At 38.4% G+C, this 11,274-nt stretch overlaps 1 protein-coding gene across 4 annotated transcripts in view; it reads left to right on the top strand.

The window, feature by feature from the left end:
* Positions 1 to 4,371: 4,371 nt before the first annotated feature.
* LOC122670337 (5'-nucleotidase domain-containing protein 4) overlaps positions 4,372 to 11,274 on the top strand; it is a 36,884-nt gene continuing 29,981 nt past the window's right edge. For 3 of the 4 annotated variants that reach the window (XR_006334197.1, XM_043867175.1, XM_043867174.1), the window contains exons 1-6: positions 4,372 to 4,752; positions 5,808 to 5,905; positions 7,186 to 7,305; positions 9,600 to 9,689; positions 9,803 to 9,918; positions 10,721 to 10,820. Coding sequence is in view for 3 of the 4 variants with exons in the window: in XM_043867175.1 (XP_043723110.1) it covers positions 4,467 to 4,752; positions 5,808 to 5,905; positions 7,186 to 7,305; positions 9,600 to 9,689; positions 9,803 to 9,918; positions 10,721 to 10,820 (810 nt within the window). In the remaining variant the exon portion in view is untranslated. The remainder of the gene's footprint in view (positions 4,753 to 5,807; positions 5,906 to 7,185; positions 7,306 to 9,599; positions 9,690 to 9,802; positions 9,919 to 10,720; positions 10,821 to 11,274) is intronic. The other variant, XM_043867176.1, reaches the window with a different exon arrangement.

Here is an 11,274-nt window from a genome sequence, read left to right as displayed (position 1 = left end):
ATGGCTCAATTGAAGCACCTCCATGGAGAATTGCCTCCATCACTCATCTCAAGTTTAGGTATTTTAACAGTAGGAATAGCCAGATTAGTCCACCTTGTGGTAGTGTAGATCTACCCAACTGAGCAAAGGTACATGGGCCACCCAATATAGGACAAAATCTAATAAACTGCTATACAGAAGCAATACTGTCCCCAGACTTAGCACGGGAATGGAAGGGCAAGCTTCTGTCTAGAACATTTAGCCTTACCGTTGCTAGGTCTCCAATGTCCTTAACACCATACTATATTTCCCTTCTCATCTTCTAATTTCACCAAGAGGAATTAGATGGTGAGATTTTATTTCGAGTAAACCTATGGGTGCCAGAAAGCAGGGTTAAGGATGCGTACATTATGACCCTACCTAGACCCACAGTGGTGGGAACCTCGTGCTCTGGGTATGCCCTTAATGGGTGATAGAGACTCCCTAAGGTCTTCCCTTCTCAATTTTTAAATTCACATAAGGAATCCATGCTTCCATTTTAATTGGCAATAAGTGTTACATGGTAGCTTTCAAAAGTGCCCAAATTTATTAGACACATCTTTTACAATATAACTTAATTATTTGTTAAATTTCAGACTTCTGATTTCTCTACTTGTTGATATAGTTAATTCCTCTTGAACTATTTCAACGATTGGGACTACTCCCTTTAGGAAAGAATAAAAAGATTCTATAATAATGAGTTATTTGATCAAGATGGATCACCAAAGGGGACATGTGGTGTATGTAGGAAAAAAAAAAATTGGGTTAACGAAAAGGAATTTCTATGGCAGATATGTAGGAATCCTTTTCATATTAATCATGTAGCATGTGGTGGTGAATATGAATAGTATCTTTCTTGTTACATTTGGGTAGCTTTTCCAAACTCTGCAACTTCGCCCTCGACCACAATGAACAAGATTTTATTATATTTTCTTGGTCCCCACCAATCCACCACCTTTTTCCCCCAATAATTTTTTGATGCTTCCCTCGTTTATCCCACAATGGGGTGTGGTCCAAAATCCAATCCCATGTGGTCGCAGCTTCATTGTCGTCTTCCGTAATTGCTGAAGCTGTTGGAAGTCTGGAACTCTGGAAGCCTAGAAGAGCTGTTTTGTTAGCCATTAATGTGAGTCAGAGGAGTCTTCAAGACGTTCGAATGGGAGGGATTTCCAAAGCCCAAACGCATCATCAACTCATTGTAAGAAAACCCTTCATCGATCCATTCTCTCAAGGTGGAAAGGTGGAAAGGGTGATGGGAGACGCCAAGCATGCTAGAATGTAGGGTAATTCATATTTCCGAAGATAATAACGGGTAAATTGTTAAAATATAAAAGATGGACAGTAAGTATATGATTATAAATATAATATAACGAGTAGTAAGATAAGGCTTATCTGATTAGTATGGCACATGGTATGGTATTGAAATATCCTTGTTGAAAGAAGTACATTAGTAATGTCTTCTTGTGATACTTGAACAATAAATAGTAGAGTTGAGTCGCATCAAATGATATTTTCCTTAAGACCCTATTTGTTTGCCGTATAAAAAGGGATGGGGAACTTGTGAAGGTAGATCCCATATGTTGTGGCCTTGTGGGTTGGGTTGACAAGGAAAAGAAAGGAAAGGAAATAATGGAACATGCATTTTATAGTGGGGTGGGATTTAGTGGGAGAGAGGAAATTGACATGGGGTGAGATTTCAATCCATAGGAAAGAAAGAAAATAAAAAGAGGAGAGAGATAGATTCAAAAGTAATTTTTCTATGAATAATGTCAAAGTCTTAACCAATTTTAGTAAGACTTTGAAAGTGAACGAAATTTTGCTGCTATACCTTGTAGCAGAAATTTTTCCTCTGAAAGTGAATGGGGTGGGAAAAAAAGGGATGCCACCTCATCAGACAAAAATAAATGCATTTAATGAGCTTGTTGAAAGTTTTCCATCTCATGTATCAAAGCACATACATCCTTGGCATTTTGTGGGGGAAATAGTACACTTTTCCCAATTCCTTTTTGCCTATCCCACTTTTATTCGGCAAACAAACGGGCCCTAAGGTTTTTAGATGCCCCATTTTGCAGTGCAATCGAGGTTGAGTGATTGATCATGTATCTATACCTCCAAGATAAAACAACTATCAAACCACATAAGTTACAGTTCTAAATATGATTACATAGGGAGTCCAAAGGTTATATTCACTAACTCAATGCTTCTAAAGATGTTAAAAAACGACAAATCCTCATTATCTTATATAGGATATGAATGGACACAACCAAGGATTGTCTCCAAGGGAGATACGTAACCAACAAAAGCGTATTGTGAATCTTCAATAGTAAAAGCATTAAAAAATCCAACATTGGTTAAGTTCATTGCGATCCAAAAAAGGAATTGGAGATCCACTCATGGCTTTATTCAATTCCAGCCCAGATTTAATCCGGGACTTGCTCTGCATTTTTTTGGAAATCCACATACTCTACATAAGAAACGTTATTTTGGAGACCAAACGCAAACGCATGCTGCAGTTTTGACTTGACTTGACTTGTGAATGGGTAGCAGCAGTTGAAGCGTCTCAGCTTAGTCTCCCTTTTTTTTTTAATTAAAAATTTATTAAAGATTAAAAAGGAGACAAACAAGCTTAAAGACAGACTAAAGGCAAAGAAAGCTAAAGCTAAACAAGGGGACTCAATCCTAAAAACTATTGGCGAGGGTAACAAGCCACTCGGTCACCCAAGAGAAATAATAAAAAAGGCTACGGAGGATCTGTGAGATGCACTGAGGGGGTCCTTATCCTATTCGATCGTTGGGGGATCTCAGCAGATAAACCTGGCCGATTAAGAGCCACACGGGCCAAAATGGCTTCCTCTTCTGACGAAAAAGGAGATGGATTTTTTTGTAACCTCACTTCTAACTCCTTTTCAACTTGATGTTTTTCTACCGTCGCATCCACCGCCTTAACACCAAGATTTGCATTCCTTTGACTTCAAGTTCTGTCAATAACTAGAGTTGCCATATGGAAACCCACACGACCACCTCGAAAAGTATTTCTACGTCCATCATGATTTTTCCGACCCAACACCTGAGTCCACCCGCCCTGAGTCCACCCGTCTTGCACCTCCTCTTGATCAGATTGGTCACAACCCGATCCATGAGAATCCAATCTTTGAACTGATTCCACCTCATTAGGTATATTTAAAACGGAAGATTCCTCTCTAGCGTTCAAATTTGAAAACAAAGGAACGTTTATGTGAGGGTTAATAGAAGTAGTAACCCCCACGCCTTTCTCCACTAAATCAGCGTCCAAATCGGCATTCACTCGAACTCCTTCCAAAAAACCTCCATCCGATTGGAACTGATTAACCAAATCCCCTTCAACGGGATTCCTTCCCAAATTAGACTCTCCAACCCCAACGTCTCTCCTCTCAAGCCCTCCGCCAACTGCAAATTCCGGCACCTTTGAAAAAACCGACGAGTTCTCCATTCTTCCACTATTGGTAGAATGAGAAGAAGGTGGCCTAATGGAATCAACTACATGGTCTTCTCCAACATTTAAAAATGTATCCTTATCTTTCCCACTTTGCGTCAAATTAGGAGATTGAGGAGAAATTAAATTCTCACCTTGAGTCTTACCGTTATAAGAATCCTCCCTCCCTTGAATAGCTGCTACCAAATTGGAAACAAAAATCCCCTCATGATCAGCTGGCGCCTTAGAATTAGGAGAAATTAAATTCTTGCCTTAGAATAGGATGCTTGCTTGGCCTACTCTTTGCAGACTGCAAAGATAATAAATGGATTGGGAATGGATCGTTTCAGTCTCAGGAAAGGTCTAATGCTCAAGTGAAAGAAAATTTTCAATATTCCATTTACATTCAGAATACAATACAGGTGTGAAGGACAATTGTGCTTATTATGATAATGGAAAGTTTAAGAAAACGTAAAACTTTCTTGCTCTACTTTTCTTCTGGGTTCCCCGTTTTCTGCACAACTATGAAAGATCAGGAGCAAAGCTAATGGTTCTGGAATGTTCACCGCTTTGATCATTTCAAAGTCCAAACCTGGCTAATCGAATTGAATCAAAACGGGGAAGCTAGTGGGGAACACAGAAGAGAAGAGACAACTAGCTAGATTCATGGCAATACTTATACTGTCAATGATTTAAGCGAAGGTGGCAGTTTTCATGCAACAAATACTAATAAGAAATCATAGAATAGAGGGCCGCGGGTCCCACCGTTAAGTGGATGTCCTCGCTCGTGCGTAGGGGCCCTGAGGCTACCGTTCTCGATTTGAGGAAATTAGCAGTAACTCGGGTCTCCGGCGTAAGAGAGGAGATTCCTCGAACGGCAACGAGCAGCCGCGTTGGGTTTCTTTTGGAACTTGGAAGCTAGAGAACTGCTTGCTCAGGTAGCTTCTGTGTTGTGTGCTTGTGTCTGTGTTTGTGTTTCTTTTGGAAGCCAAGGGGGATGGATATGGTGGAGGTTCTGGGTAGATTATCAGTGCAAAAAGCTCAGTCTCCTGTATGGAGGCCGACTTATCTCAAGAGAACAGCCTTTAGACCCAATTCTCTGTTGGGTTTCTGTGGACGGGGCTCTGGCATGTCGACCACTGTCCGTTGCTGCTCCGTCGAGTCAAAACCGGCCACCGGTGAAGTGTTCTCTATCACTTCGTCAGCTAAGTCTGAAATTGATTACTTGGGGCAGAGCACGAAAGGGGACATGAATGTCAAGAAGGAGCATCTCGATGCCTCTGGTGACTTTCCAACTTTCCCGTCTCCCTTTTGTCTCTGATTTTTTCTGGAGAGATTGTTTTCCTGTTGAATGTTGCTATTTGTTAATCCAACATTGATGTTGCTATATCTATCAAAAAAAAAAAACAGACAATGTTTCATCTTTTTTGTTTAATTAATCTCTTTTTATTATTATCCAAAAAAAACATTGATGTTGCTATACTGAACGGAATGTTTTTCACCCTTTGTGTCTTAATTTTCTTTCCTTATTGGGATTTTATACTGAATGCCTGTCTGGGCTCTTTAATCATACGATTATGTTGTGTGCTATTTCCTGTAAACTTTGAAAATAATGTTTGCATTACTTTGGTGGAATAATACAGTCGTTGTTGAAGACACCAGGTGAGTTCACTCTTTACACTTCGCACAATTCAAATGGAGCATAGGGATTGAAAAATTAGGGCATCAGTATCCTTGACCTTTCCTTAAATTTTTATTAAGGGGAGAGAGAGAGCAAAAGGGTGGGGGGGAGGGATCCTCTGATGGTCTGACATGAATGAAACACTCAGTTCCTGAGCTCATTCCCTAGATTCTTTTTTATTATTTCAGCTAATCATTTTGTACTCTGAGCTGGGAGTGCCACCAAACGTTAACCCAAGGATGCCTTGGTGAAGACCATGGATCCCATTATTATTTTTTTCATTTAAATCTCAGCCTCTTGGTATCAATGATCAGATATCATTTTCCTTCAATGCCGAGAGATTGATTATTGTGTTAGAAGTAAGCCCTCCCTTATTGGCGGTAGCTATTTGGTTGAGAGCTTCTAGGAAGTTAATGTGTTGTTAAATATTGCTTTTGTTCAAATTTCTGCTTTAGTAGTCACTCCAAATTGTTCGTTCAATCCATCATTTGTCTCAATAAGAAGATAAATGCTCTTGGATGCAATGATATGGTTGAATTTTGAGCTTGGGACAGGTTTCAACATGTTCATTTTTTAAAATATATATATATATATATATAAGGATCCTGGTATCCTGAAAATATATTAACAACTCTTGTTTCTGTTATTCCCATGTAGGTATTGATAGTCAGGCAACCTTAGAGGGTCCAATCGAAGAGATAGCTTGGATGGAGGCTAAAGAAGCTGAGAAATTGCTAAATAACCTAGGAGTGCCGGTAACAGTTAAAACAGTTATTCGCAAACTTTCAGACTGTTTGTAATGTGTTTGCCTTCTATGGTGTTTAGTGTTCCCTATGAAGCCTGTGTTTACCCAAAATACGAAACCCAGTTGACCAGTACTATCAATCTGATGGGTTTCCTACAGTATTGAACATGACTTGCATCGTGAGTGGAGCTTGAAATCCTTTATATGCGCGACACACAAGTGTGAACACAGGAAGCCCGTCCCTTTACCTCTCAGCATCATCAATTGCTCTCTTTCATATTCTTGTCTTTTGGTTTTTTGAATTTTAGATTTTAACATCTCAATACTTGTTCAAGAGTTCATTTGTGACCAATCTTCTGTAACGTCTTGCGGGATTACCCATTTGAGCTAGCTTTCTTGGGCTTGGTTTTCTTATTATCTTTCTTATTGCATCCAAGACGAGGTACCATGGTGTATGCTCTTCGCCGGTGATATTGTTTTGGTGGATGTATGTATGGGACGGAATGTTGGGCAGTTAAGAAGTGCCATATAGTGAAGCTATGCGTTGCAGAGATGAGGATGCTAAGATGGATGTGCGGCAAAACTAGGAAGGATAAAGTAAGGAACGAATGTATTAGAGCTGATGTGGGAATTGCCCCGATCAGCGATAAGCTCCGAGAATGTCGTCTGAGGTGGTTTGGCCATGTGCAAAGGAGGCCTGGGGATGCCCCAGTAAGGAGGAGTGATCTTATGCAGATTGGAGCAAAAAGAGGTAGGGGCAGGCTTAAAATGACCATAGGTGAAGTTGTGAAGAATGATATGCTTAGTCTAGGTCTTGTGCCAAGTATGACCTTAGATTGAGCCTATTGGAGGGCAAGGATTCACGTTATCGACACCATGTAACTGAGATTTTCCTGATTTCCTGGGCTATCCTTTTTCCTCTTACTTTCATTTTTCCATCACTCCCTTTTCTTATCACATTTCTTCATTTTTACTCTTCATCCCTCTTACTTTCTTTTCCTTTCCCTTTTTTTTGTGTGTGTGTGTGTGTGCGTGTGTGAAAGGACCGTGTAGCCGACCCCATTTAGTTGGGATAAAGGCTGAGTTGTTGTTGTAGTTCCAAGAACTTAATCATCATCTTGAAGTGTTCACATCATCAATTGCTTGGTGGAATGAGCTGAAACGTCTTTATCTTTCTCCATTAACTTGACATTGAGGAGTGACAGTTTCCAATTTCCTATAGAAATTGGCTTGCATTGTTCTTGCTTATGCCATCTCTCTTGAACTTAACTACCTAACGTTGGTGTGCAGGACCCCTTCTCATCAAGATATTCTCCTCGCGGAATATTTTGTAGCCGGACATTAAATCTTCGGTCGATAAGTGCTATAGGTTATGACATGGACTATACATTGATTCACTACAATGTGATGGTAACAATCTGTCCTTTTTACTGCACATAACTCATTTAGATATCCTTTTTGCTTCCTTTCCACCCCCCCCTTCTTAAAAAAAATAAAATTTGAATACCATGCAGACCTATTTTTGTATAATTGGTTTGTTTATGGAGGGAGCCTTAAGTTTAAGGTCCTGAACTTACTATGTGAATTTCAAATTGATCATTTTCCTCTCTATGCCCTATATACAGGTATTATTACTAGGAATAACAAATACCATGAAAACTGTGAGAATATGTTGAATCTGTAAACTAGTTCCTGCAAGGGAGAAAGTGAAAGAAGAAGAAGAAGATGTAGAAGGGGAGTACAATGGAGATGGAGAAGAGGAGAGAGGTTGAACACGATAGGAAGAATAGAAGCCAACAACTCTATTGTGGACAGAGTCTCCCTTATATTAACAAGTAACTGACTCTTAGTAGGAAGCCTACTATGAGTCAATGTCTAATTACAATAAAAGGAATTAATTAAAAGAAAATAATAACCTAATTGCAACTCAACTACCAACATGATCCCATGATACACTATTCCATGGACCATGATCCCCTGTTACACTCTTAACACTTTAACAAGAATTATTTTAAGTAATGCTTATATTGGCTATGATGGTGAACTCAGAAATCTTCATTACCACTTTCTACCAAGCCTGTCAACTTGCACCATATTAGAGCTGCAGCAATTGAAATGTTATCATATGGCAAGTGGATTATCATCCCTACTATTGAGCCTGTGACGCAATAGTTCAACTGATTGAGTGTGTGTGTGTGTTTCTTCACACCCCCCCCCCCCCCCGGAGCAACATTGAGGTTGTAAGTTTGTGGTCCCCTTATCTAAAAATAGAAACGATAAATGCTATATTTTCTTGTCTTCTTTGATTTGATGATTTAATCACATGGTATAATCTCCTTGAAGCTATTTCAGTTGGTTGAGTTTCTAGAAGTGGTTCAACCGATCAAGGTTCGGGGTTTGTTAGAGAAAGGAGGATATGGGGAGAGAAGAAATGGAACAAGAAACCACATAAGTGGTAGTTCAGGAAATACTGAATCATGCACATAAGTTCTCCTTAATTTTTTTTCATCATTCACATATGTTGCTCAATTTCCTGTGAAAATTCAACTGACAGATCTCATTAAATAAAATTTTAGCTCATCTTCAGCCTCCTGAACAGCAACAAAAACATCTCCAAATATGGTTTTATTCCAGGCCTTAAGCTCTGTCTTTACATTTTTTAATTTGGCAGAATACCTTGGATAATGGATTCATATTTTCCTTCACATGGACATTCCATACCCTCATAACCACATCTTTGAATTCCGAATGGCCAATTCAGCATCAAAGAATTTAAATGGATTTGGGCCAAGCGGGCTATTGACATTTTGGAAGGATAAGCTCAGAGTCCTTGGGCGCTGCTGCTTTTGAAGAGTGCAATTGTGCATCTATTTGATAGGCTATAATGAAAACAATTTCAGCACTTGTGGTGGGAGTTGAACCAACTGGCGGATTATATGGCTTCTTTGCAATTGGGGACTGCTGAAATTATTCTTTATCCTTCAAACTTCCCTGATTATCTTTGTATTCTTGTAAAAAATGTTGTCCAATGTATTTACTACCGGATGCAATCTTCTTTTTTAGTTAATCAAATTTTTTACCTATCAAAGAAATAATAGTAATAAAAATTGTTATTATATAATATATATATAATAATAAATAATTAAATAAAGGCTCTGTCTGGTTGGAAGGGAAATAAAATAAAAAAATAAAAAAATGGAAAATTTCTAATCATTACCTATAATGATTCTATGGCTAACTAAAAACTTTCTAAATATAGTAGTTAAATTTGACTTTTTTTAATAACAAATTCCTTGGGTTTAAATAGAAAAATAAAGATTGCATATTGAGAGTTTAATTTCCATATATGGTAAGATCTCATGTTAGTTACACAATCATCATTACAAAAGTTTCTATTGCCATTTTTAAACTAACTTCACTTCTCTTTATATCCCTTTACTTTCAAGGATGGAGCCGAAATGTCTACATTGATAGAGATTGAACGTCTCTTTTCTTGTTTTATGATGAATTTGTGTGCTCATGGCCAAATTTCATGATTACCTTTGAAAACCTTCCCCCCATTCTATGAGAGTTTAATCATCAAATGGACTATATTAGACTATTAGCTATGTGTTTATACTCTTGCGAGCATGGGAAAGGCGCATAAAATCATCAAATGAACTATATTAGATTATTAGCTGTGTAATGTGTTTATACTCTTGCAGGCATGGGAAGGGCGGGCTTATGACTACTGTATGGACAACCTAAGAAGTATGGGATTTCCTGTTGATGGACTTGAGTTTGATCCCCACTTGGTAACATATTTATCTGTGCGCATATGGAGGAGGTTATAATCTTCCTACCAGTAGTGGTGTCTCTAATTCTTTCTACTTTATGGTTCTTTAAGCCATTCTCTTCCATTGTGTAGGTCATTAGAGGCCTTGTTGTGGATAAAGAGAGAGGCAACTTGGTTAAGGCTGATCGATTTGGTTATGTTAAGAGGGCTATGCATGGTACTAGGATGTTATCCACTCGAGCTGTAAGGTCTGGTTTGAACCTTCCCAATATAATTGTTGATAAATATTTCGATGAAATCCCAGTTTTAAAATTCTAAGTTAACAGAGTTAGCACTGCTAGGTATTGACTGTTATTCATTGTTATAATGACTTGTATGGAGTGTTTTTGCAATCATTTACTTTTCTTTAAATATCTTATTGTTAAGACCTGATGTCTTCTGTTTTATGTGACATTAAATAATCGAAAAATATTAAAATAAAGTAAAAATGACAATAGCCAAAATATAATGGCATTATTATAAACTTGTAATATAGAATTTTTATAACATTATCCATTCTCCTCTACCGTTGTGATGCCTGTAGGGGATGTTGTTCAGACCCCAAAAATATCTGACGTACTGAGCTGATGGTCTCAATTCACAAGGACAGTCTCACAAGTGCATATTGTTTCATATGGTCCTTGTGTAACTGTAAAGGGTGGTTCTCACTATCCAATTTGACGTTTAAGGGTGTCTTTATGTGGATGATCCAATAAGATGATCTTAAACATTTGATTTATTACTTTTCTTTGAATTCGATATTACAGGTAATAATGCAGAAAATTTGATAGATTAGTAAGGATCGTCTACTTTAGTTCTCCTCGAATCTCGGAGATGTTGTAAGGGGCCAGTCTGGTGGTGGTTTTGCCCCTTCCATGTGCTCCACTGGGATTGCCATGGAAGTGGAACTGTCTGTGTAGCTAGTACTTTAGATTTCCTCAACTATTTGATGTTTCTTAGGTTATAAAGTTTTTGGCTTTCACTAATGATGGTTGAATTTTATGTTGGAAGTGAGATATATGGGAGGGAGCTCATGGATCTGCGGAATGAAAATCGATGGGAGTTCCTTAATACACTTTTCTCTGTTTCTGAAGCTGTAGCATTTATGCAGGTTATTTACCAACCTTGGGCATTGTAACATGAACAATCTTATATTTTATCCTTTTCCTGTTTTTCTTTTTCTCCTAAACTAGGCAATTTACATCTTGCAAATTTTGATTCTTGACTTGAATATTGCCTCTTCTTATTTACTCTTATCACATTTTGATGTATCTCCCACTTGCATTTGTGATTTATATTTTGCATAAAGATTCAGGGTGGACCTTGGCGCAACGGTAAGGTTGCTCCTTTGTGACCAAGTGGTCACGGGTTTGAGTCTCTGGAAACTGCTTCTCCGCGAAGCGGGGGTAAGGCTGTGTACACTATGACCCTCCCCAGATCCCACAGTGGCGGGAGCCTTGTGCACTGGGTACGCCTTTTTTTTATAAAGAAAGATTGAGTTGATTTATTTGATGCTGGCTATAATTGTGCTTTATTCTGGGAACCACTGGTTATTATTGTGCCTT

This window comes from Telopea speciosissima, chromosome 8 (genome assembly GCF_018873765.1).
Source record: "Telopea speciosissima isolate NSW1024214 ecotype Mountain lineage chromosome 8, Tspe_v1, whole genome shotgun sequence".
NCBI classification, from domain to species: domain Eukaryota; kingdom Viridiplantae; phylum Streptophyta; class Magnoliopsida; order Proteales; family Proteaceae; genus Telopea; species Telopea speciosissima.
Note: the sequence above shows the minus strand (reverse complement) of the source record. Positions and strands in the feature narration are given on the sequence as shown.